This window comes from Vespa crabro, chromosome 3, assembly GCF_910589235.1.
Source record: "Vespa crabro chromosome 3, iyVesCrab1.2, whole genome shotgun sequence".
Lineage (NCBI taxonomy): Eukaryota > Metazoa > Arthropoda > Insecta > Hymenoptera > Vespidae > Vespa > Vespa crabro.
In genome coordinates this window covers 9355419-9383270 of record NC_060957.1, presented here as the reverse complement: position 1 = coordinate 9383270, position 27852 = coordinate 9355419, and the positions used below count along the sequence as shown (strand labels likewise).

Here is a 27852-nt window from a genome sequence, read left to right as displayed (position 1 = left end):
AACCTTCTACTTTCTTTTTATTAAAGAACAGCATCTGTACAAGCAGAGCAATATTGTGTACAATAAAAGCTTTCATAAAGTAAAGACATTATTATAAAATGAGGTTACGCAATTTTGGTCATATAGTCAAAACAGTCCCCCAATATTCATACCAACAATTTAACATAGTTTCATTAACAAATATATAGACTAAATGTTCTGTAGAAATATGTGTAACTATCAGTAAAAATGATGTGTCTAGCAAGCTATTATTTTTCAAATTATTATTAATTCAAAAGTTATAGATTTAAATAAAATTATGTTCATTTATTAAAGTATGTACAGAAGCTTACTAGACAAATAGCAGTTTTTCCAATAGGTCAATTGAATTATTTTTATATTGAATGTCTATAAAAGATTATACACTATCACTCACTAGACAAATAAAATGTCATACTAATGTCTCGACTAATGAAACAATAGCATGTGTATACATGATTTAATGGAAATATATTTTAAGCATCATATCAGAATAAAATTTTGTCCAATTACTATCAGTGTACATAAAAATAGCAGATAGGACATGCACAATGTCTTCCAAATGGTCATGTAGTAATTATGTACTCTATTAGTATCCAATTCAGATGCCTTGTAATTTGTTTACTTATTCAATACAAATAGAAATAATTAAAAATACTTATCGACTTAAAGGTGTTCCGCCAAAATTAAATGAAGTGGGTATAGTTTGAGAATGGAAAGCATAACCTATAAAATAGTAAAAACATTTATATAATATTAAACTTTGAAATATCTTCTATAACTTTGTAATTAACAACATATATAAAAATAGGTGTAATTACCGCCGCTTTGCTCGATTCTTTTGCTTTCCAAAGCTGCTTTACGTTGATCTGCTAAAACTATAATCTCTTGTAATGCTTTCTGTTCCTCAGCTGTTAAATGACTCGTTAATGCCCTATACCAAGTTGAGTCAGTTCTTTCAATATCTAAATATGTACATATATAGTTATTTTTACAGTAATAAAATATCTCAGATATAAAATATTAAATTTAACCAATATTTACTTTGCATAACTTCTTTGAAAACAACATATTCATCTTGATTTGTATCTTCTGAATCTAAAGGTGTACAATAACTTTCTAGAGCAGTTTCTTCATTTGCATCATAATCAGAATCATCTTCATCATCAACATCAGATCTATGATCTCCATGCCCGTCTTGAATGGATGCACTGACATTAAAACCATGCTGTCCTGAAGACCTTGTTACTTTTTCTTGCAATTTTTCAAGATATTCTTGACTAGCATCATCAATTTCATCTTCATCTGATGACAAAACTTCTGAAAACACGGTTCGTGCTAATAACATATGAAAATCTTTTCTATATATTTTAATACAAAGAATTATTAAAACCTTCATCAATATCACTTTCTTCCTCTTCATTATCTTCCTCATCTCCATCTGCTACTTTAGCAGCATATGCTCTCTTGAGGCCATCAAACAATAAAATCAGAGATGGAATTATTTGTTGAACACATTCGTTCACTGCTGTTGGTCTAGCAGGACCCATACTAATCAAGGTACATAATCCAAGAACGCAAAGTTTTCGATCATGCAACCTAAACAGAGAATACAAATTTATGAAAATAATATTATATATAATTTTATTTGTTGCAATAAACATATAATTTAGAATAATATGTAATATCTGATTTTTATTAGAATAATTTAATTTTAATAATAAATATTATATACCCTAGGAAGCAATCAGTATCATGAATCCATTGTTTAATAAAATGCGATGCAATTGGCTCTGGAGATTGTCCAAGATTTCCTTGTAATCTGTCCATTGTTTCAAGACATAAAGCAGGATTATAATATAAAGCTGCAATGACTACTTGAAGACACATAGTTCTTAATTCAGATGTTTTTACTTCTCGCATTAAACGTTCTAATACTAATTGCACAAGTGAAGGTATGCACTGGAAGATAGTAAATATGAAATAATATTTAGTACATAATTTAGTATTTATATACACAAAAGGCCAAGTAAATTAATTTAATCAAATTAATAAATATACCTGGTCAATATGCCCTTTACATTGTAAAATAATAACTTCTAATAATTTTGCAGCATGACACTCTGGATCTTCACCAGCATCACCAGTTAATATCTAAACACAAGAGTTTTTGAAGTAAAATTAATAATAATATAATATTTTAAAAACATTTTTCACAAAACTCAAAATTATATAAAAAAGAAAAAACTTACAGCTTTACACATATTAAACATAGCAAGTATATAGTTTTCATTTGATAGAAATGCTGGTGTATCTACAGTGATATAATTATGTAATGCTGGCATCATATCAGTAAAGTAATCAAAACCATCTTTTTGGAAAAGCTGATATATGAGTTCTAAAACCTTCCACATATCTTCAGAAATAGTCATACCCGTTAAATCAAAGACTAATGAAAGTGCTTCTTCATAAAATTCTATAAAAATAGTATAATTAAACTGATGTTATTTTTTGTTTTGCATACAAAGATACATGTGCGCACGCGCATAACTATATATTTATTTAAAGAGCAACTTACCCATAACGCTTTGACTAAATATATGAGCTACCACCTGTAAAACAGTTGGTTCTAATTGTGCCATAATTTGAGGTTGATTTTTCATCACTGTCAATACTGTTTCTATTGTATTTAAAATACCCATTGCAGTAATTGCCTTTTCATCACTACCCTCATCAGTTTCAAGAACTTGACTAAACGTGGCAGCCTAAACGAAATTATTATTTACTTTTTATTCATGGTTTTATATAAATATATAAGAAAAGACATGTATATTTACCAAATGTTGACAAATTTCTACAGCAATTGGCATAAGCTGTTCTGTATATGTACAAACAATTTTCTGCATAACACTCGTTAAATCATCATTTTCTGTTTCTCTTATAATAGCTAATAATTCGAGAGTTATTTGTTTTATAAGTGGTTCTATGTACTTCTGAGCTTTGTCTTGTGCACACAAAAGCATTTGAAGAGCTATAGCAGCTTCAACTTTAACAGGCAAATCATGATCAGTCAAAAGAGCATTTGTTGTCAGTCTAATTGCCTCAACTAAGATTTGTTCTTGTTTAAACTTTATTTCAGAGAAATAATGTAAAACCCAACAAGCCTAAAAATATAATAATATTATTTACCTTAATTTTCATAAATATATAATTAAAATTATTAATAATTAAACAATTTAATTCTTATTTTACCCTTGCTCGCATATGGCCATGTGGACTATTAAATTCGGGAAACACATGCTGTACTAACATTTTATCCATTTGTTCCCTATAAAGTTTCTTTTTAAGCAGAACGTCTGCTAAACTTCCAACCTAAGCAAAATATAATTATATGTATTAAGTATATGTGTGCAGAATCATGCATTTATGTATAATAAATCTGCATGTTTTTCTTCTAAATAAATTTACCATATGTAATGCGCCATCTTTCTGCCGTGGATCAGCGTTTGGACTTGTTAGAACTTCTGCGCAAAATTGCATAGTTTTTTGTAACATATCCTTTCGTTTTTTGCATGCAGAATGCAATAAGGTCTGTGCTGCTGTTACTGGAGATACAAAGTCCTCAAAAATATCTGAAATAAAAGAAACACATTTTTTTAATTTTTAATAAATAGTAATGTTATAGAAAATTATTATTGCTATAATGCTTTTACCAAATTTGACTCTTATGTATTCATATGGATCGTTATTCCATAATTCCTCATCAGTAGCAGAGTATGAAAGAATAGGAAATAGCACATCACGAATGATCTCAAACATATGAGGCTTCAAAAACTTCCAAGAAAAAGCATGACTAACACTGCAGTATAAAATAAAAAATTATTTAATCAGAAAATATAATAAAACTTGAAAAATAATTTTTATAAGATAATTGATTGTATACTCTTACCCTTGGTTAATATAATTAATTGATTGTTGTATCACTCTAGGAGAGACAAAGATTTTTCTTCTGTATTGATCCAAAATCTTTAAAAGAACTTCTAAAATTCCACCACTAAATGTTTCAAGATACCATTCTGAAAATTCTTTATATTCTTTGGTTACATTACCAGGACTACCATATCTAAAATATAAAGTAACATAATTTAACAAATAACCAGTGATATTTGTGATCTTATATGTAGATAAATTACCTCTCAAACATTCTATGAAGAATATGTAAAGCCCATTTTTTACATTTCCACCAAGGAAGTTCTACACGTTCCTCGTCGTCTAAATTAGGATTATTAGTCTCTGGTGGGACAGGCCTATCAGCTACTTGTCGTACTATGTCCATCCATTGGGAGAACACTTCTTTCGATATAAGATCAAGAGGCAGCGTATACTAAATTAAAAGTGGAAATGATAACCTCAATAAATGATATTCGATAAATGGTTATATAAAATAATTTGTCTGATCTTATTATATACCTGAGTAAGTGCAAAAAAGATTTTCAAAATTTGTGTTTGAAGTAAAACTGATTGTTCAGATGAATCTGGCAATAAACGTAATATCAATTGGTAAATCATAGGGAAAAGTAAATTCATTGCTTCGTTCAATGGTCCCCTTTCTTCTGCTTTCTTGTACCTAAGAGTATTATAATATTTATAATGTATTATAAATCTTTTCATTTTATTACGAATATTAAATAGCTTGTCAAAAACTTACTCAAAGTTTTTGACAAGTTGATATAATGCAAGGAGAACACCAGGCCAGCAAGAAGCATCAGGATTTTGAAGATATATTGTAATTTTATCAACAATTTGAGTCCATCTTCCAGGGAAATCATGTTTTACTATATTGCTAATGCATACTGCTAGTTGCACTCTAAACAAATAAACAAAGTAATACGTAATATGAAATAATAATTTTCAAGTAAATTCAATGATATATTTACCTAATCAATTCAGGTGCATGAACCACAGCATCCACTATTGCATCACGTATCATAGCACGATCTTGTTCATGAATACTAAATTCTACAGGTCCATTTTCAGCTTCTCTGTCAGCCCAATTTGTGGTAATTAAATTTTTCAAATATATAACACCTATAAAAAATTTCTTCATTATATTACTATATGAATTATAATATTAATAACATATATCAAGTAACCAATATACAGTGAAAATAATTCTTTTTATATAATAAAATGTTTAATGTATTCTTATTTTTAATTGTATAAATATTTTTCATACTTATAATATTCTAATGTATATATATATATATTACATATAAAGATTATATTTATTAAAGATAATATCTTTAGGAAAGATTATATTAAAAATTTTATTAATATTAATATAATTATTAATATAAATAAAAAAAGAAACTGTATACAATAATATGCATTTTTTAAAATATGTACATCTAAATATAATAAAGTATTTTTTATGCTTACCGGCTTGCCGGACAGGCATGTCAACTTCAGCTGACATAACTACTTGTAAAAGAGTAGGAGCAAAACCTATAATCTTGTGAATCTGAAAAGAAATTTTTATATTTTCAATATTTATTATTTATTTATATATATATAGTTCTATTAAAAGAATTCATATACAATAGATAAGTATATAAAAGCATATGTATTATATATGCATATTATAAAAAATGTCCGTTTTTTAAAAAAAATTATGTAATGTTTGCTATATAATTCACAAAAGTTAAAATGATTAGATATATAAATATGAAACATTAGTAAGTTATCAATAACAATATGCAGTTAAGTCTTCATATAAAGTAATTCCTTAGTTACTAGAAAAAGAAATCATAGTTAATATATTTAGTAATTACATGAAGCATATAGAATGATTTAATCTTGTATATACAATTATTCGTAAAAAATGTATAAAAATATTTTTTAAGAATTATAATATATAACCAAAAATTTATTATAAAATGTAAATTGAGTAATTGTCTTTTACATTATTTACTGACTTATTTATAAAAAAAAATATATTATATGCTACATATGTAAAATTACATAAAATATATCATAAGAGAAAAGGAGAGGGGAGGGAGAGACCAAGAAAGCATAAAGAGGTTAGTTTAAAAAAAATTAAATGAATTGTAAATCTAATAAAAAGGATATATATATAATATAAATAATATTATTAATTAGAAAAAATATCTATATCAATGCGGCTCTATATTATACTGCTTGGTGCAAATAGATATTTTGGAATTAATTCTGCATGCCCATGTATGAAGTATAGTAAAACATACTAGCTGTAATAAAATATTTTAATACATCGTTTTTTCGGTATATATTATTTCTATTGAATGTATTAAATCGTAGAAGTCAAACATTCATGAAAATATATCAAAGATCGAAATAAGGTTAAAGAAATAAGAATAGAAAAAAAGACTTGGTGAATATAAAAGCGAAGCCACATGTTTTTCCGTCCATGAAGTATCAGAGTATCAAAGCACGTTTTTCAAGTCCTCATACCTGATTCAATTGATCTTCAGCTTGCTTTTGTTGAGAAGGGTCAATAGTAGCACGTAATAATTCTGTTAATTTACGAAGATCCATTTTCGTAAATATTTAAGCTATTGTGTCAGTTAATACGCGTGAATTTTTTACCGTTCTTCATAAATTTGACCCGGCGCATTCACCTCACTGCCACCTTGTCACGTGACAAAACAATATGGCGACTTTAAAACCTCGAATTGTTGCGTTCAAGCAGAAATTACATAGTGATTAGAAGAGAAACAAAATGTGATTGTCCAATTTTCCAATCATGTAATGATTAATTGCAATAAGTATTTCTACTTTAATAATGTTCAATATAGTTATAATATTAATTTGACATTAGCTGATATATTACGATCACTTCGATTATTGTCATTTGAAGCATTTCATATTCACCAGTAAACATGTGAACGAAGCATATATCTGTGACATGTTTAGAACAATTTTTCGATCGATTTACAATCTAGCTGATTTACAATATTGTCCGTTATTTACATCCTTTGTGCTACATGAAAACTCATTCGTTAAAATCGAATAGAAAAACATTCAAAAAAAACTCATGAGTTGCTTATAAAAAAAACAAAACTTAAAAATATTTTATATATACGTTAAACACATACAATTATACAGTAGACTGTGATTATATAAAATAGTTTAGTAGAATACGAAAAAAAAAAAAACAATACAATGATTGGTTTCTTCTAAATGTAACGTGCTTTGTGTGGTCAGTAACATAATTCAAATTTGTGCGTATATTCCAGGCGTTCTCAAATAATACTGCCTATCCATATCAGGCAGTACCAGGTTGATCTCTGCTTTGCCAGAAACATGGCGTAAAGTGATTGTTGCACATGTGTCAGTGATTTGGTAAGATATGATAAATTCAGTTCGTTCTTTATAATTCGATGAGTAATATAAGTATTATATTATTCCGTGGTTTTCAACAGTACGGTATTTAGATATTGTGTAGATATTGTGAGGAAATATATAAATTTAGTTCACAAAGTGACATCGTGAGTATTTGATCAGCCATTTCGTAAGACCTTTGAAATATCTATTAAATCTGATCGTTAAGTTAAAAACGTAAAATGCCGGTAGTTCTGTATCGTTATTGCGGTGAATAACCTACCTATGATATATCAATTGCATGTTAGGTGAAATCATTTTTCATCGTGGATAATGTGTGATTGAAAAGCTTGGTATAACATCTTTCTTTACACAGGAGTACATTCCATTCTTCTGAGTCTTATCTGTGATCATGTTTCATTCATCTCTATTCATTTGAAATTTTGACTAAATAAAGATTAAAAATGAGCTACACACATTTAAAATATAGCTGTCTATTTTTTTTTAACATGATGTTAGCAAAAAAATTATATTTGTAACATTGGATTTTTTTCTCTTTTCGTTTTTCATTTAGTATTGTTTCCTTTATATTTATAATTATAATATATATGAATAGCTTGTGCTTATTTTATGGTAAAATCAAGATTGTCTGGGAATGGCTATATGAGTATAGCTATTTATATATATAAATATACACACATATATATATGTGTATATATATATGTATATATATATACATATATATATGAACATAAAATTTTTCCCTTATATACAATTTTTTGTATACATCTTTTTTTTTATATGTTATAGGTAAATAATTATGTGTAAAATCTTTATATATATATTTATATACATATATATGTATGTATGTATGTATGTATGTATGTATGTATGTATGTATATATATATATATATATATATATATATATATATATATAATATTTTAATGTTTAGAATTGTTATTTTTGAAAAGAAGAAAAATTTATTACTTTTTATTTAAAAAAATATAATTACTTTGATTTTATATAATCAATTAACAAAATGCAATTTAATAAGATTTAATTGTATTAAAAAATTAATTATATTTTTACAGGTTGATTGATTTGGTCTATATTACTAGATTTCATATTGAGATACATATCATTACAATTATATTATTGGTAACAAAATAACAGAATGTAAGTTTGAAAAGTTTTATTATTTTTTATGGATGCCATATTTCGATAAAATATAAATTTTATAATTAAAAAAAAGTAAATAAATAAATAAATAAATTTCAAATAAAGAAAACTATTAGTAATAATAAAACTATATACTTAATATATAATTGCTAATAGGAATACTTTTAGAACTATAGCTTTCATCACTGAATTTTATTAAATTTTGTGTAATGTTATTATATTCCTTAAAATATCAATTCGTATTATTGTTATTATTGATTAATTACTTTTCACTAATTTTATAAGTCTTATATATTTTTGATGAGGGATATATTTTAAAGTATAGAAGAAAAAATTTTCTATCTTGTTACGAAGGAAAGAGAGGACAGTTGATGTTAGAGAAGAGCCATTTTCCAAGTCTTGGTTTAGACATTCTAAATATAACTGCAGGCTCTATAGGCTATCTCTACTGTGTCATGCTACATAGAGTGGTGTTCTCCTGCATTACGTAGAATTTGAACATTTCCTATTTTCTTTATGGCTTGAAGCCAAATCTGACTCACTTAATATCAGCAATATGTGTATGATAATTGGTTAAATGAATTATATATTTTATTAAATATCAGTTCATCCTAATTGAAGTGTTCTTTTACAAAAATATTTATAATAATTCTATTTAGAAGAGATATTTTAAATATAATGCATATTTGAAACAATTATTTTTGGTATGTTTTGTATAATATTTACTGTATAATATGTTATAGTTAGTATTGATATATTAAACTGTTTTCCTTATAATTTATATATTTGTGATTTTTTTTCTTTTCTTTTCTTTTTTTTTTAAGTAAATGTATTCTTTATTTTTATATTTGTCTATTATTTATACGATTAAGTTGTGATATTCTTGTTTTTATATTTGTTTATTTTATATTTTTCTTATACTTTTCCTTTTATTACAGATCATGGTTCATAGGACGAATGAAATTAATAAAAAATGTTTAATTCCATATATCATCAAAGAATCTAAGGATAAACAAGGTATAAGCGGAAAGCTTGAGCTGCATGAATCTATGCAAGTTAAAGATCTGTATAGTCTTATTGAAGCACAACATCAATTACGTCCAGATACTTTTACAGTACATTTAAATACGGGACAAAGAAAAATGGTAAGTGACATTCCTTATAACGATATTTGTGATTAAAACTAGGTAATATATATAATAATATTTTCATTATCTTTTATTTAGGTTAGTCTATCTGAAATGATAAATAAAACAATGCTAGAACTATCATTACTTGATATGGACTTTGAACCTAACTCAGAATCAAATGAAACGATGAATACTCTTGTTGTCAATGTTCATAATAAGGTTATGAAATATTTAGCATGTGAGCCATCAATATGTGATCCTACACCTTCATACCAAGTATCTAGTTGGAATGAGAATAACATTAATTTGAAAACTCCTATCAAACCTGAAACAAGTATGTAGAATATAATATAAGAATTAATTATAGAAATAAAATAACGATGATATAGCATCGTTAATAAAAAGTGTAATGATTATAACAAATATTGTAAATAATTATCTGTTGTTATGCTAGCTATTAGATAAAATATAAATTAAAAAATACTTAAATAAAATTTGATTACTATAAGATAAATATGTAAAGTGTTTTGTTAATATTTAAAGGCTATGTTGGTTTGGTCAATCAAGCAATGACATGTTATCTCAATAGTCTCCTTCAAGCATTATATATGACACCAGAATTTCGTAATGCTCTTTACAATTGGGAGTATATTGAAGGTTCAGAAAAAGATGAAACTAAAAGTATTCCATATCAGTTACAGAAATTGTTCCTTAACTTGCAGGTATGATAATAAATAGATTGATAAGGAAAAATAGTTAAATATTGTAAAATAAATATAATAACAATATATTATTTGTCTATAAGAAATGATATTAATTTGTAAACAGACTTCTACAAAATCTGCAGTGGAGACTACATCTTTAACCAAAAGCTTTGGATGGAATTCTAATGAAGCTTGGCAACAACACGATATTCAAGAACTTTGCAGAGTTATGTTTGATGCTTTGGAACTGAAATTTAGAAACACAGAACAAGCTGATCTTATTAATAGATTGTATGAAGGTATTTTATTTTTCTAGTTTTGATACTGGAAAATAAAATACTAGAAGAAAATAGTACAAAAAATGTTTGATACCAAGTTTTATTCTTTTAGGAAAAATGAATGATTATGTGAAGTGTTTGGAATGTGGAACAGAGAAGTCAAGAGAAGACACTTTTCTTGATATTCCTCTACCAGTTAGGCCATTTGGTAGCAATGTAGCATACAACAGTGTGGTAATATATTTTTTTGCTATGATATATAATATTATAACGTCATTAACATTTTAAAACAATAAAGTTATATTCGAAATACTGAAACAGTAAATAACAAATGTTTATAGGAAGAAGCGATAAAAGCTTTTGTTCAATATGAAACATTAGAGGGAGCAAATCAGTATCATTGCGAAAAATGTAACAAAAAATGTAATGCACAGAAAGGATTAAAGTTCACTAAATTTCCATATCTTTTAACATTACATCTGAAGCGATTTGATTATGACAATAACAGTTGTCATAGAATCAAACTTAATGATAAGTAAGTTGTTAAATAATTAGATAAAATAATTTTTATATATTGAGATCATTTTGATTTGTCGATCTGCTTTTTATATAAGAAACTATTTATATGTATACATATATTACTATAATCATAATTATACATATTAATATCTTTCGTTCTAGAGTCACGTTTCCAGATACACTTTTCTTAAATTCCTTTATTTCATCTACAAATCAAGAATCGCCTTCTGGAGAAGAAGATATTGGCGTGGGTGTTAAATGTGATGATAGTTCAACTACAGATAGTGGTACATTAGATGATGATTGCCCACCATGTGATAATAATCTCACAAATAGTAGTTTATTGACAAATCACGATCCAGACGATGATGAAGGTATATTTTTTAATTATTACTGCTGTGTATTTTGTAACTTAAGGATGTAATTATTTCTAGAGATAATTTTGATTATAGATATATGCATAATTATATAATTTTGCATATAATATTATTTGTTTATATTTCCTTCCTATAAAGGAAAAGATAAATAGCATATAAAATGTTATTTTTATTTATATATTTAGGTATCGATATGAGTAATGGACCATCGACATCTAATTGTAGTAAACACAATCATAAAAATGAAAAACACCAAAGTAATTGCATAATAGAATCAGGTCCTTATGTATATGAATTATTTTCAATTATGATACATAGTGGAAGTGCCAGTGGTGGGCATTATTATGCTTACATTAAAGATTTTAGAACACGAGAATGGTGGTGCTTCAATGATCAAAGTGTTACTCAGGTAAGAGATAGAAGATAGAAAATTATTAGAAGATAGAGTAAATTAGGGATAAAAAATAAAGCATATTTAAGTTTGAAAAATAAAATATGAAGAAAATCAATGATAAAAACTATATGTTGTTTATTTTAGATAACTGAGGATGATATTCAAAAAACATATGGTGGTGGTTCAATTAGAGCATATTATAGTGGAGCATATAGTAGTAGCACAAATGCATATATGCTTATGTATAGACAAATAGATCCAACTCGTAATGCTTTACCAATGCAGGCACAAGATTTTCCTCGGCATATACAGGTATAATGTGTTTGAAAATATTGGTATTAGTATTTATTATTATTTCTAATGTATTATCAGTATATAAAGTTCTTTTTATGTTATATTTTAGGATTTGTTAAAAAAAATTAAAGAAAGTGAAGACAATGACAGAAAGAATAGGGAAAAACAGATAGCATGTCCAAAATTAAAAGTTTACTGTCATCATCCGGTAACTGGTAACTTATGTCACACAAGATTAATTGTAATGCCAGAATATAAACTAGCTGAAGTAACGGAAGAAGCTTATAAAAAATTTGATCTTCGTGGAGTAGTTAAATTAAATCAATGCCGTTTAGTAGCGTATAAACACAGTGCAGATTTGATAGAATGTAGTTATGAAGGAAGAGATCAAGAAGAAATTTCTACTATTTGGTATAATAAAAGTTATGTCGAACTTCTTTTAGAAATATGTAAAGAGGATCAAATGTTCGAAATTTATCAACCTGGTGGTAAGTACAAATCATATTAATTTAATATTTTATATAATACGATTAAATATTGTATTATATATTTTGATTTATATACTTAATGTTCTTTCAATTTTAGGTATTACAACTAAAGTATTTGTGATAGATATTCCCAAAGTAGAAGTTATAGATGGACCAATTAATGTACGAGGATTGCTTACACAAAGTGTCAAGGATTACAAGCAAATATTAGGAAACATCATTAATATGGATCCTAAGCAAATGAAACTAGTTTTACTAGTTTTACGAAAACGCAAAACAGATATTAAATTAATAGATAAGGATGATATTGACCTTCAAACAGCTGAATTTATGGATGCAAGTAATAAAGTATTTGTATCTACTATGCTTGATGTCGATAGTAATAAACCATTTTATGAGACAACATTATATAAACTCATATTAAGGTTTGAAAATATTATCTCATTGCAAGTACAGATACCGGACATAAGCAAAGGTAAGAGCAACAACATATTATTTTTTATAGTTGAATAGATTTTATAGGTTCTATGCATTATTTTCATAGTAACAAGATATAAATGTTTTATGTATGCGAACATTGTGGGATATTATATATTTTTTTTTCTTTTTTTTTTTTTTTTTTTACAGAAATTCTTGAAGAGTTAGATTTACCTTTAACTGACAAATATGAAAATAGAGAAAATCGTTTCAGTAATGGACCATCTAAATTATCAATTAATGATTTAATAAAGCGTGATCTTGAAGTACAATATAACACGTTCCGGGATATTATTAAAAAATCGGTGAAAAATGATGATCTTCCTATACCAGATTTCCTATTAGGAGAACCAGAAGAGTGGAATACTTCTGAACAAAGTAATAGCGAAGACAGCAGTCTTAGTGATAGTGATAAAACTTTGGTAGGAGATACTCAAGAAGATGATGATTTTCCACCATCTTATCACCCACCACTTTCGGATAATAGACGATTTGAAATAGTAAATCAAATAGACATACAAACTTCTGATATTGATGATGAGTCTGAATATTACTTTAAGGCTACTTCATGTACAAACAACGCTCGAAAATGTATGTATTTATTATTTTGTTATAATATATAGTAAATTTTAAATTATTAATTATTTCGTGTTTTAGTACTTAAGGTTTTAGTAGATAAAAGAATGCGATTAAGCACTTTGAAAAAAGATTTGCAGCCTTATGTAGGCGTGCCTGTAGAATATTTCAAAGTTTTCCGACAATCTGGTGATTCTGAATCTGAATGCACTTGTCTGACAGAACAACTTTTTGCTTTTGATGATGGTGAACGACTTAATTTAAAACTAGGAAGAGCTTTGCGTAATGGAGAATATAAAATAAAGCTATTTCAATTACATATCGATTCAATTACAGAGGTTTGTAAATATTGTCTATATTTTTACCATTGAAATTTACATTTATAAGAAATATATTTTTATAATATATTTTTTTAACAGCCCTACAAATTTTTATGCGAAACAATTCTTTCTAAAGACATGACATTTGGTCAAGCAAAGAAACAAATTTTAGCAGAAATAAAGAAGAAGTACAATATAGACATACCATATGAAAAATGTAGATTGAGAAAAAAATATTATAATACGGCTTCCAAGGTATTCTTAGATAAACAGAAATTTGATCAACAACTACTCACACAATTTGAAATGATTGTCCAAGAATTACCAGAAAAAGAAGTTGTTACTGATAACGACAATCAAGTAGTTTTGTTTGTTCGAAGATGGTCTCCTGCCAAAGTACAACTTGGTCAATTTCAAGAGGTTGTATTAGATGAAAAGTTGATAGAAGAATTGAGAAGAAAAGTAATAAAACAAACATAATTATTGAACATAAAGTATGCAGTACAAAATTACAGATTATTAATAATACAACTTTTTTTTCCTTAGATATCTTCTATATCAAATATACCTGAAAAATACATAGATATAGCAAAGGGAAAAGGTACTTTTCCATGTGATATACCTGTATTAAAAGTCCAAACTGACCATCAATGGAATGAACATATTACTGGTAACGAAAATGTATACGATGATTTTGAAGATGGTAGTGTCTTCTTATACAGGTAAAGATTTAGGACTTAAATATTTGTATATATTAATAAAATTATGTGTGTATATTTATAAATAAATGAAATTACAAAAATTATAGGGATAGCCGAGAAGAGTTAAAAAAGTTAAGTCCAGATGAAACGAAGGAAATCACTAATAAAGAAACTGCACGTTTCATACAACTTTCATCCTCAACAGGTTATAATCGACGTAGTGAGAAAGCGCTTAAAATATATTTGGATACTAAATGATCCTGTATTAATTGTACATCTACTGAATGGCAGTAGTTAAATGAATACAATAAGGAACATGAAACATTGAGGTGCAAAGTACTTGAAGCACATCAAACAGTGATTATATCACATTTTCAAGAAACCAAATGTTTTATGCTCCAGTAAGTTTTCAATATCTCGAAGCTTCCATCTTCTTAAATATAAATGTTTTCGAATATCTATCAGGTTTTTGGCATCTTTGGATAATGCTGCCAATTAGTAAGAGATTTTGATTTTCAGTTGTCACTATTTTTTTTCTTTTTTTTTTTCTTTTTTTTTTTTAATTCTGGAGTTTGTAGAAGATATAAAAATTCCTGATTCTCTACATTAATAAATTATTTTCTCATCCGGAAGGTATTATTAAGGATTCTAATCACTAATAAAATTCAATAATATTAAGATGCAATAAGACAAATCATCAGTATTTGACATAAATATATGGACTCAGATTGTCTATTGTATGTCTAATTATAACTCCGATTCATAATATATAAATGTTTTTCAACGTACAATATTCTTGTTTGGTAAAAGCTCAGCTATATTCTACGATTCAATAAAATCAGAATACTTGTACAGCTATCAAAGAAAAAATTAACATACCTTACAAAAGTTAGAAACTATTTTCGGTGTCAAAGCACAACATTGAATTACATTATAAAAATACGTCTATTTAATGCAATTGTAATTAACCCTTTTAATACCATTTATGTGTGTGTAAGATTTATTGCATTATTAATTGTGTAATAGTGTTTTCCTCTCTAGTTTGTTTAAATATTATTCTTAAGTTATCATTTATGCCTGCCTGCATTAGATATGTAAAATAGTGTACACTACTAGTAAAATTTTTATCTGATTTTGTTATTTTCAGTTTATATAAAAATAACTATATTTAAAGAGAAAAAATCATGAGATAATGATTTCTGGTATTTATATGTTTCTAACATTGATATATTTGATACATATATACATATAACTCAATAACAAGATAAAAAAAATACATGCTCCATAATAAAATATATTGTAAATAATAACTTTAAAAATATTTTGTTTAATTGTGGAGCCAATCTGGTACACTTTGTGAATCAATCAATATATGTGAGTCTATTAAATTATGAAAATTATTAGAATTAGAAATCTAAAATATACAATCGAAAATAAAGATTTCAAGAATGTGATATTTAATAATAACAAAACAGAGCACATATCACTATATATGTCAATTTCTTCATTGCATTATAAGTATTGAAATTTACGTTGTTTCCTATGTTGTAACAATTTTAACTGTTTTGTATGATATTCTACTTAATTACTTACAATATATCATTATGGAAACATGCTTTTAGTACAGGGTTCTTTTGCATTTAACATTTAGCAGCAGTTTCACATTTGGCAATTTGTACGTTATTTCATTGTATACAACATGGTGCTAAAAGGGTTAAATGCAAAGTTGTTATTGTTCCCCTTAATTTTTAATTTCTTTTAATAGTCTCCTTTTCAGGTATCTATTGACTTTGTGCAAATATCATACCAAAAGAAAGAAGTTAATATTCATAAGATAATATATCAATTGAAAATGATTTCAAATCGAGTGATCACTGTTTACTAAAAGATAATTATTTTTAAATCAATCCCAGCTGTTATTTAGTACATAATAACATGCCCGATTTTTATTGTTATTCATGTAACTTTTATTTATTGTATGTTGTGTAAAAAACAAGTTTGGTGTGTGTTAATAAATTACATATATAATGATTACTTTGATTGTATGTGGAACTATTTCATTGGCAGATAAAAAATGGAATTTATAGACAAATGAGAACATTAGGTATATGAGATTAGAATCTTTCCAGGATTATGTTAATTTTTTATAAATGATATTATCTTTACATTGATAATTAGAATTTTTTTTGCACAACAAACAAAAAATTATCAATAAAATGCACCAAGTGGAACAAATATTGTAATTAAATAAAAATGTAAACTATTATGAGTATAAGGCTCCAATTGTAAAATTAATTGATTTTTATTACTGTCGGAAAATTGAATGATAGCTATAAACTATTGTCATTGAATGAGAAAAATTTTCTCAGTTTCGCTATGATTTAGTTCTCTGTACAGATATATACAAGCCAATGTGTCAAATAATGCTGTAGATTGGAATAACAATTTGCATTTTTTGCATATAATATAAAAACATTCAGTATAATATCTTCATTATGACTTAGCATGCATACATGCTAATACATATAACAATTAATTTGATTGCTTATTCTTAGTAATATAAATCATAGAAAATACAAGGAAGTTTGTGCATGTACATACATATGTGCATGCACACGCAATGTGTGAGTGAGAGAGTGAGAGAGAGAGAGAGAAAGAGAGAGAGAGAGTGAGAGAGAGAGTGTGAGAGAGAGAGAGAGAGTGAGAGAGTAAAATAGAATATTTTTATCCTTTTTGTGGATAAATTAATTCCGAGATTATAAAATATATTTCGTTTAACATATGTGTATACAGGTTGCCATCTGAACTTTCCAATCAGCTATGATCCAATGTTATGCCTTGTAATATATGTGACAATTATGAACCAAATTATATTTATAATTATGAACAAATGAAAGATTTGAAAATGGAATGGACTTTTTGGTCAGAAATAGATTGCTGTACGAGATTTCATCTATCTTTATAGTGTGATGCTTTTCTTATTTTTGTGTTGCTGTGTTGACATCATTAATCACTGTTATTGTTTTATTAAATATAAATAAATTTGTTCCTTGTATTTGAAATATGTAGATAAAGATAACAAATTATATAAGTTTTTATAAAGCGTTCTATATGGAAAGTAGCTTTGTTTCCAGATAAGTAAAAGTACAGTTTTATGAAGACATATGTTTTTGCATGTTAATTTTTGTAACTTTGAAATTAATTATTATTAGAGAACAAATATGTGTATAGTATCCTGAATGCATAATGTATTTATAAGAAAAAGAAACAAATTAAAAATTTTGAAAGTATGAAGTATATCGATATTAACATACGTCGATATTAACATTTTTTATAATCGAAGTCTTTATATATCAATACTAAAATTGAAATACGTTATTTGAATGCACGTGTCTTCCTACGAGTAATATGTAATTAATAATTAATTTTATTCACAAATAGTTTATGACGTCTTTCCAAAAAACTATTAGGTATTTACTAATTACAGCGAACAGCAGTTGGTAGCACTTGATTGCATTTACTGTTTTGTGTCTGCTAAAGAGTATCGTCACAATTTAAATTGTGACAGTCGTAATCAATAATATTACATGCAAAACATGGTGTATTTGCATTTTCCGTCAAATTTAACCGAAGAAGAGTTGATGTTGCAGGCTAAATATAATAAATTAAAAAGAAAGGTATATTTCAACTTCCATTAACTATGATTTGAATTGAGGTTATGTTAGCAACGATTACATATTTTTACACTTTTAAATATGTACAAAATATAATTTTATTTACAGTGTTATTAATAAAGTATTGTCTTCATGTAATCACTACATTATTGCAAAAGCATTCTGATGTATGATATTGTTGTATTAATACAAAATTATTGAATTTGGAAAACTTTCTATATATATAAATCAAATATTTTATTATTAATATTGGTTGTTTGTTTTCAAGAAAAAAGCATTACAGGATTTGAAAGCTCCTAAACAAGAAGCAGAACGCGTGCCACAAGTACCAAAACGTCCAACAGAAGCAAGAGATGCTCGAGAAGTTGCAAAGAAATTGATAAAGTCTGGCGTTATTACAGCACCGAAGACACCTAAGAGACCAGAACAATCATTTAAAAGGCCTCGCGGATTAGAAAGAAAACTAAATAGTACAGAGAAAACAATAAGTTCCTATCAACCATTTTCAGCAGCTCAACTGGAAGAAGAAGAAAGTGAAGCAGTAAGGCCAAGAGTTAAAGATTTATATGATAGTTTTGTTAGTGCTCAAGATGCAGAAGATAGAACTGTAGTAGATAAACAAACACCAATTAAACAAGAATTAAAACCAAGGGCTGGTAATACAATTTTTGTTTGTGGTTATAAAATATCTGAAGATTTCCTAAAGAAACATTTTCAAACATTTGGCAATGTAATTAATATATCAATGGAGGCAGAAAAAAAGTGAGTATTAGAATAATAATAATTACAATTTGTCATTGGTATTTTTGAATATATTTTATATTATAAAGTTTCTTCATATTAAAAATCTTTTATAAAAAAGAAATATGTGCACACATACACACATACATATATGCATGGATTAATAATATTATAATAATTTATTTTTTAAGTCGAGGATTTGTGACATTCGACAAACCTGATGCAGCTGAGAGAGCGATAAGTGAGATGGATGGCAGCATGGTTTCTTCTATTCAGTTAAAGGTTTCATTGGCAAGAAGACAACCAATAATAGAACATATAAATGACGCTTCTTCTAGTTCAATGTGGACGCCAATAGCAGCTAATTATTCTCAAAAGAGTGTACATAAGGATAGACGCGAGTTAAAAGTTTACGAGGAAGATCTTTTTCAGTAAAATAAAATATAGTGGTTTAATTTTTAATCTTGTAAATATTCAAGTTCTTGTATATTTATTGTTAAGAATGTTAAGAATATTTGATTAGGTATATTTATACTATTATTAAATAGCATAAGACAGAAATGAAAAAGTAAGAATTACTTTTTTGCAGTAATTTGAAATCTAACATATACATATTTAATTTATAAGAAATTATTAATATTTTATGACACAAAAAGATATGTTAGTTTCAATATATTGTGAAATAATATTTGTTTCCAAAGAGAATGAAAAAACAAAAAATAACAGTCGAAACGTTGTGTTGCACAATTTTTTTTTATATTTTATATTTTTCTAAGGATAACTACAAGTATTGAAAAGATCGATAGATCTCTCATTGCGGTAAATTTTATAAATAAGCCGTATTAATTTAGATTCAATAGTACATTTAATGTTGTCCTTTTGTAAGACTTTTCGTAATCGTATAAAGCTATCATTATCAGTATGATAATTATTGTAGCTGTCGTCGTTGTTTTCGTCATTATAATGTCATTATTAATATATAAAATAAACTTACTTAAAGAATAGATCGAATTAAGATTGTTGTTCACATACGTGCAAAATCGCAAACGCATTATCTTACAAAAAGAATTATTACCATTATGATAGTTTTGTCAATTGCCTTATTGCGGAGGATTGAAATAATCCCAATGATGGTAATGCATTATCGTTCGAGAATTACTGAAGTATACTATCAATAAAATTACGATCACAAGTAATAAAGCACATAATGCCAATTCAAGTTCTCTAATCTTTTCCGTCGCTTCTTCGGCACCCACTCTAGAGATTAAATGTGATGCAAAATCTCTAATAAGTTTAGCTCCTGCGATTCGTATTGCTCGAAGAAGTTGTTTCGACGATTCGAGAATGCTTGGTTCGGGTTCTACCCGGGTGGACGGGGATGTGGTCAAAGAAAAAAATTCCGCTGGGATCTGTGAAGTTGGAAAAGCGATAAAGTGTGCGGCACCGCTTGGCAAATTGGATGTAATTGGCAATTGTGAAGTTTCTCTTGCGGCTTCCTGCCTATCAGATTTCTCTTCTTCCTCGGAATAAGAAATAACGGCACGTTGTGCTAGAGCTACGTTCGAAACGTTATAAGGTGTACTAACATCAGGTGTATCTGGAGTTACAGAAATAACCGGTGGCAATGATCGAACCGGGGAAGCTGTTTGACGTACCGGCCGAATTCGTTCCGTTGGCGAGGGCGATCGTGATCTAGATTCTCGGCTGATCTCGTTTGTTTCTTCTTTACTTTGAATTTGTTTATCTTGGAAATCACGTATGTCTATTTCTGGCCTACGCTCTGACATTATATCGAACTCTGCCATTAAACTCAATTTTGTATCAGAATGAGGCTCTTGATGAATCTCCGTTGATCGTTTCGTTTCATCAATTTCGAATATTTCTGAACGTTTCAACGATATTGGATCAACAGTTTCTAACGTATCATCTTGCATACTTTCGACGAATGATAATGTATGCGATGCGGATTCCACTTCTGTATTTTCGATTTCCCTATCCTTAGTTTCTTCGGAACCTTCGTTGTCGTTTAAGCTAGATTTGATTTTAACCGATTGATCTCTAACCGAATCCTTTTCTTCGTAACTTTTGATTTTCCTTGGATCGTCTTTATCCGTTTCCACCACATCTACCTTAGTACTGTCTTTCACAGTAGATTCTGTGTCACTTTCCCGATCAAGCAAGCGTCTCTCTTCCCGTGCTTGTTGAGAACTTGCCACACTTTCCAAATGACTTCTAATAGCTATCAACTCTTTGATAATTGAAGGAGAGAAAGAGTCTTCTTTAGGATCTCTCAAATTTTTCAACTCGCTTGCGGATATTACTATAGCGTCTATCTCGGAAGCTAGCAACTTATTTGTTTCTAATTGCGACACGCTGAGTCGATCGACTTTCAGATCACCAACTTCGAGATTGCTTATTCTAAGAGTTTCATCCGTAAGCAAGGCGGAACGTATGATAGAGTGTAGATGAGACTGATCCATTGCAATTGCATCAGGAATCGTTGGTGGCTCACCAGCGAATTGTGTTTGAGTTGGCGAACGCCTTTCTTGAAGTCTTCTCTCATAATCTATGAAAGGAGAAGGTTCTCTTGAAGATCTAGGCGTATCCAAGTGCTGATATTTCTCATCATCGTTTTGCAAGAATTCAGACGTCGGTAATGTTGGAAAGAGATTAGGACTGGGTATTCGTTCGGTAGATACCATAACTTGTGAACCGGATCGCGATGGAGTGACGATTAATTTAGCTTGTGTAATTTCTTCTTCTATGATCATGTCATCCGGTAGAGGATCAGTTTGTGTAGCAGTTGTCGCTTCATTAATGAGTTCCGATAGAGATTCATCGAAACGATCTTGACTGTGTTCCTTTCGTGCTCTAGGTGGTCTAGGAGGTGCTGGTAATGGTCGTCCTTGGATCTTACTGAGGACTCGATCATCTCGTAATTCTTTGCGATCTTCCGAATCTATTTCGATGTACGGCATTGATTCTGCTTGTTGTTGTTCCAGTACTCTTTCCTCCGTCGAGAAATCGTCTCTTATTTTCGTCGTCGAAGTAAGTGTACTGTATGTACGTTGTGGTCGTTTCGGAGGACTTGGTCTTGGCGTTGTCGCAAATTTCTCACGAATCTTTCGTCTACGAGGTGGTGGTGGTCTTGGTGGTTTTTCACGTTTATCAACGAGTGCGTATCCCGACAAATCCCTCGTAGAATCCATAGTTGTTTCGTCTAGTGGTATGTCCTCTTGAACGTAACCAACCTCTGGTAAAGATTCAGCCCCATGAGATGTACGATCTTCATCCTGAGCCAGTGATATCGTCCTTGATCGTGAACGTCTCTTTGGCGGGACAGGGACTGGTGTTTGAGCAAGTTGATCTTCTGACAACATTTTATCTTCTTGTGCGTCAAGGATTATGTCGTTCATCGCTGGAGATCGTACTGGTTCCGCCATTCGAGACGACGAGAATAAACTCTCCTCCCATTTGTCACTACGACCATTGCATATAGTCGTAGGGAAGAGTTCGTTCGTTTCACTCTGAATTTTTGCCCCACGAGCTCGTTTTCGACGGGTAGGTACGACTGGAGGTGGACGCGGCACGTCGCCATTTTGAAAAATATTTCGTGAGACATCAGACTCGATGGGAACCTGAGATTGACTGTGAAGAGAGGATCTCGATTTTCTTCGTGGTGGTTTCACTATAACTATGTCGTCCAAAGGTTCATTTGTTGACTTTGACAGCTCACGAGGATCATACTCAGTTTGATAAACAACGCGATGTCTCGAGCTACTGTCGGATCGTTCCTCGTAAAAGACATCGTCGGAGATGTCCTCGCTGGTTCGAGCAACCATACGTTCTCTTTTTGTCCTAGCTGGTGGTATAACGACGTCGTAAGATTCAACAAAATCTTCTTTTCTTTTACATAACGATCTCCTTGCTGGTCTTTTTGGAGGCATTGATGTTGGCATGATGACATCATCAGCTAAAGCGTTTACCGGTTGAAAATATTTGTCGAAATCGGCCATATTATCCCGCGGGTAATATTCTTCGGAACCGGTATCCTCGACGATTCCACGACGACGACGGTCGCACGAGCTGCCACTCGATTGTTGTTGTTCTCTGTCCGAGTGAGCTGATGAGAGATCCCGGTCTTCTAATTCCTCCAATTCCTCTTCCAATTCTTCCTCCTCGTATTCCTCTTCCTCTATTTCTTCTTCTCCTCTTTCCTTTATTCTTTCTTCTTTTGAGAGCATTTGAATTTGTTCAAATTGTCTTGGATCCACAGCTGAGAAAGAGGAGCCAATATCAAAAGGGGTTGTTGGATCAGCCAAGGATCGTGAACGTCGTATCGGCTTGAAAATTTCTTCCTCAACTATTACCTCTTCATCGGATGGTCTCCAATCAGACTCTCCGAGCTGACCATTTCCATTTCTTGTCTCTTTTTCACTAATCTCTCTTCCTTCTGAGATCTCAGCCGAGTCCGGATCGTAATCCATATATTGCATTTCTTCATCCTCTTCCATAGTTTCACCTGCACCTTTTTTTTGAGATTTTTCCCAAGAAATACGAGCGGCTAATGTATCTTTCTCTTCCAATCTCACAGATAGTCGAGGTTCTTCGAACGAAGGATGACACCATGGACGTATTTTTTCAGCAGCACTGACATTTTCATCTTGATCAAGCTCACCGAAAGTAGGCTCACCAAATCGACGTGTCCAACTTGCTGTTGTTGAGGGATAAGTTTTGCGAGTTCGAGGGAATGTTGCACTTTCTTGAGACTGTGCTCGTGAATCCTTCGGCGAAGACGTTGCTGCGTAATCGTCCACACGTGTTTTAGATTTCTTCTCAAATATACGTGGATATGTTGAGAAGTCGAAGATGTTGCGACGCGAGCTGCCGATTGTCGAATTTGTAGAACGTTGTTCTCTTACCAATGTTGGTTTTTTCGTTCTCTTCAATGCGCTTGGTAAACTTATATTCGGACGTTTCATATTGAATTTTGCTTTCTCTGGCAAACGAAATTTTGGTCTTTCCGGTAGGCGAATCTTCGATCGGTCCGGCAAACTGAATTTTGGTCGTTCTGGCAGACTGAAACGATGTCCTTGTTCTGCAAATGATGTCCTTATCCTGTCCATCCTGCTAGGTCTCTTCTTTTCTGTTCTCGATTTATCCGACTTTCCGCTACTCGTCGATCTTGTCTTTTCGGCTTTTTGTCGTTTTGCGAAGGAGAAATTAGGTCGTTGAATACCCCGTAATCGTGAGCTCAGTTTATCTGCCTGACTTTTCAACCGTTGTGGCAAAGTTTTTGCATCACGGCGTAGGGGCAACTCCTCCAACACCGATGAGTCCATCTGAAAAAGTTGAATTTACTTTTTTTATATGTATAGATATATGTACACTGTCTTTTATCAAGAGAAATTTGTCGAAATTTGAAGTTTGAAATATTGAACAAATCATTACAGACATGAAAAATCACATAAATATTGTTAGATTATCGTATACAAATGTCAAGTAGTCGTGGGCTTGATATATGAAGAACTTACGGAATAAATCATTGCTCATCCTGTTATATTTGTATACATTTTGCTAACTAAAAAATCTTACTTCTTGGAATGTCTTTATATAATCTCATTTACGTATAACAGAAATGACATCAGATAGATAGATAAATTTGGCAGATTCCTCTGGTATCTGTCTGCATAATATCGATGTATCTGTAATGATTATTCGAATCAACGAGAAAAACCAAAAGATTTTTTTCGTTCGATGAAGATCACCTCAACTAAATTACATAATATTTCTGCTACGAATTGTTTATTTTTTGTCTAAATATAATCACGTTTACAAGATGGTTGAAATAGAAAAAAAAATCAATGGAAAAATAGAAAATGTAAGAAAATGTGAATATCACCACCTGACTGGTGTTGACTTCGCCATCGGTCCTAGACTCGGCGCTAGGAGTTGTCGGGGTAATAGTTGGGGTAGGGGCAGAAGGGCTGGGACTGTTCAAGTATCGTTCCTCCAATCGATCCTGAAGCTGTTGTGGACTGTCTTGTTCCTCGGATGTATCACCCACAGTTTCACCAAGTTCCTGTCCTTCCATAGCGACATCTTCGATTCTACCATCCAATGGTAGAATGACATCGCCGCCTAGGATCATCCTTGATGGCAAAAGACCTCTTTCGTCAATGCTATCATCGCTGTCCGCAACGGGTACCACATCCGTATCGATGATTTGTACAACTGGTGCCGTTACCGGATGTGACAATGGTGCAGCGATTGGTTCATATTCATGCTCACTATTGATAAGAAAATTCAATTAGATATTAAAAAGAATACAATAGAACAATTTTATAAAATTAGTTTAAATTAAACGATCGAAGACGTGTTAGGAATCAGCATGTGAATTCAATCGAAGTATAGCATCGGATCAATCTTACCGATCACGTTGCCCATTTTTCTGTAGATCGTCATGAAATCGAATTCCCCTTCTCCTCATTGGCAACATCTATATATCTTTTGGTCGATCGTTCGATTAGAGAGTTATCCTCGTGGGCACGCGTTTCATAAAGCACGTCCCGCAAGGCGCCTTGCGATCTAGGCGCGATCTAGTTGCGCGCTATGAGTCTACGCGCGCGTAGACTGATGACTGGACCGTAGCGGAACCGGGAGCTGATCGTGGATTCTATCTATAGCCAGCTGGGCGAACCTTAAATAGCCGCGGGAATTTGCAACGCTCTCGAATGCCGTAACCTATACCAGCACACGGCACTAGCAAGAATCTCGCGAGTTGATCGCTTTTATTGGTGTTAGTGGCGATGGTGGGTAGTGATGGTGGTGGATACAGGGGACAGAATGGATTCAAAAAATTGGAAATTTTTTTAATAGACTACTGACCTGCATGGGAGCCTAGGAGGTTCCTGCATCGCTGTCCTGGAAGATGGTCTGGCAATGCGGGCTTGACGTTCCGGTAGTAGCGAATCACTTTGATAGTATTGACATCCACAACGAACCTCACGTCCGAGGCTGGACGTTGATGATGCTCGTGAGGTGCGTCCTCGTTGTTGCTCTCCTTGCATCCCCACCTCGAGAGAGGCGTCGACGTCAACGCCGACGCCGAAAACCAATGAACCTACTCCAGTCTTTTCCTTCTCTCTCTCCCTTTTTACTTTGTCGAATATCGACAAAGACGAAAGAGTCGTAATCTATTCGCGTAGAGACACGACACTTCGTGTTTTTTGTTTTTGTGATCCTAAACCTTTCCCCTCCTTTCTCCTCTCTTGCAGCCTCCCGTAAATTTCGAGGTCGCTCTTTCGAGGGCGTGCTTACGACATCACTGCCATCACATTCACAAGCATCACCACCCACCACCGCTACGATCTTCACCCTCTTCTCTGGAAGAGAGGAGAAAAGAGGAAAAGAGAGAGAGAGAGAGAGAGAGAGAGAGAGAGAGAGAGAGAAGAGAAAAACCAGTGCAAGAGCAGCAGCCCGCCGCAACGCCAACTCGATGACTCTCTGTACTCTCGAATATCTACTACACGGACGTAACCGAGAGACCAAAGCTGACATCGAATTATTTATAGAATCTTTCTATAACGTTTCAACGCAAGATCATACTTTTAGATATAAGACAACGCTTACTTGTTTGTATATATGCATGCCACCTGATGATGATATGATTAAACGATTTCAATTTCTCGCTCTTACTCTCGACATGAACCAATCAACATTTTTATGGTGTATGTCTCCTTTCGAGACTATCGTTTATAGGGTATTTCGTTTTTCCCGCGTAAATTCAAACGTTCGATAAGTAGTAACGTCTTATTTAAGCGCGACATTGAGCCTCGCGCAATTTTATCATTGCAGCTATTGCGACTATTGAGAGTCTACTTGTTTGATTGATCTTTTTTTGTATACTTTGAAATCTCAGCGACCTTTCACCATAGTGATTTAATGCATTGGCTTTTGTAATGAAGAAAATCTAATTGGAACAAATAAAGTTGTCATACCGAGAAGAGCTGTTAGTTTCTATATAGAAACTAAAAATAGTAAGCCGTGACGGCTACCATCTGGGAATGGCATCTCGACTTCGTTATTTGTTGTCGACTTCAATATTTGTTGTTATATCTCGTTGTCACTGTGAAAATATATTTTATTTATATAATAGGATTAGTTTTAAAAGTGAAATATTATACAATTACTCAAAGGCTAAATTTTAAGGAATATTCATACGGAACGTTCATGTTAAGATTTAACGAATGGATGTTCACCAAAAGTACATGATGAGTTAGTTCGATTCAATAAATGTATCTTCGTAGCTTACGCTTGCTCCACTTTTTGTATATAAATAACCGGAGTTGGAGACGCATTCGCAGATGTTTGGCTAATCGTAAGAATACGTGTGGGTGAAACATATTTTTTATTACAAAAGATCGAAGTTTTTCTTTTTATCTTGTAAGCCTTGATATGCGAGCAACAAATATTAAAATATTGTTCTTGATACATATATATTCATAGAATCGTAGCGAGCTCTTAAAATTTGACTCAGAGTTCAAGAATAATCTTTTATTTTTAATACGAAGACGAACGTAACTCTCGATCATTTGTTTTCGGTGTGTATTCGATAAGAG

At 30.6% G+C, this 27852-nt stretch overlaps 4 protein-coding genes across 11 annotated transcripts; 2 read left to right on the top strand and 2 right to left on the bottom strand.

Moving 5' to 3' along the window:
- Positions 1–6704, bottom strand: LOC124422759 (importin-7). Of its 2 annotated transcripts, none has more exons than XM_046959636.1 (19): positions 6508–6704; positions 5458–5539; positions 4956–5106; positions 4727–4885; positions 4489–4645; positions 4212–4402; positions 3968–4141; positions 3732–3877; positions 3487–3650; positions 3271–3390; positions 2856–3182; positions 2597–2783; positions 2271–2494; positions 2080–2172; positions 1754–1980; positions 1412–1617; positions 1063–1338; positions 840–983; positions 1–744 (listed from the first exon to the last, which is right to left on the bottom strand). In XM_046959636.1, exons 1-19 carry the CDS (start codon positions 6589–6591, stop codon positions 677–679), a joined length of 3180 nt encoding a protein of 1059 aa, XP_046815592.1. In that variant the 5' UTR covers positions 6592–6704; the 3' UTR covers positions 1–676. The 2 variants fall into 2 exon arrangements, with proteins under 2 accessions (XP_046815592.1, XP_046815593.1); XM_046959637.1 differs by having other exon boundaries at positions 1063–1335.
- Positions 6705–7093: 389 nt separating this feature from the next.
- LOC124423156 (ubiquitin carboxyl-terminal hydrolase 47) lies at positions 7094–17878 on the top strand. 6 transcript variants are annotated; one of them, XR_006942020.1, is made up of 19 exons: positions 7095–7544; positions 8471–8555; positions 9497–9703; positions 9785–10022; positions 10232–10410; positions 10517–10691; positions 10783–10904; positions 11012–11205; positions 11352–11563; positions 11752–11975; positions 12105–12272; positions 12364–12742; positions 12840–13217; positions 13370–13810; positions 13877–14133; positions 14215–14577; positions 14662–14837; positions 14924–15217; positions 16594–17878. XR_006942020.1 is itself a non-coding variant. In XM_046960602.1 (19 exons), exons 4-19 carry the CDS (start codon positions 9500–9502, stop codon positions 15072–15074), a joined length of 3861 nt encoding a protein of 1286 aa, XP_046816558.1. In that variant the 5' UTR covers positions 7095–7398; positions 7479–7544; positions 8471–8555; positions 9497–9499; the 3' UTR covers positions 15075–15764. The 6 variants fall into 6 exon arrangements, 5 of the variants coding, with proteins under 5 accessions (XP_046816560.1, XP_046816558.1, XP_046816556.1 ...); XM_046960602.1 differs by lacking the exon at positions 16594–17878 and having other exon boundaries at positions 7095–7398; positions 7479–7544; positions 14924–15764; XM_046960600.1 differs by lacking the exon at positions 16594–17878 and having other exon boundaries at positions 7095–7398; positions 14924–15764.
- A 207-nt stretch (positions 17879–18085) lies between these two features.
- LOC124423158 (negative elongation factor E) lies at positions 18086–20235 on the top strand. The gene is made up of 4 exons (XM_046960609.1): positions 18086–18226; positions 18304–18493; positions 18759–19252; positions 19423–20235. The coding sequence occupies exons 2-4, from the start codon at positions 18404–18406 to the stop codon at positions 19664–19666; spliced, it is 828 nt and encodes a 275-aa protein (XP_046816565.1). The 5' UTR covers positions 18086–18226; positions 18304–18403; the 3' UTR covers positions 19667–20235.
- Positions 19966–27814, bottom strand: LOC124423155. 2 transcript variants are annotated; one of them, XM_046960599.1, is made up of 4 exons: positions 26120–26258; positions 25663–25975; positions 25137–25521; positions 19966–24573 (listed from the first exon to the last, which is right to left on the bottom strand). In XM_046960599.1, exons 2-4 carry the CDS (start codon positions 25728–25730, stop codon positions 20332–20334), a joined length of 4695 nt encoding a protein of 1564 aa, XP_046816555.1. In that variant the 5' UTR covers positions 25731–25975; positions 26120–26258; the 3' UTR covers positions 19966–20331. The 2 variants fall into 2 exon arrangements, with proteins under 2 accessions (XP_046816555.1, XP_046816554.1); XM_046960598.1 differs by lacking the exon at positions 25663–25975 and having other exon boundaries at positions 26120–27814.
- Between the last annotated feature and the right edge of the window lie 38 nt (positions 27815–27852).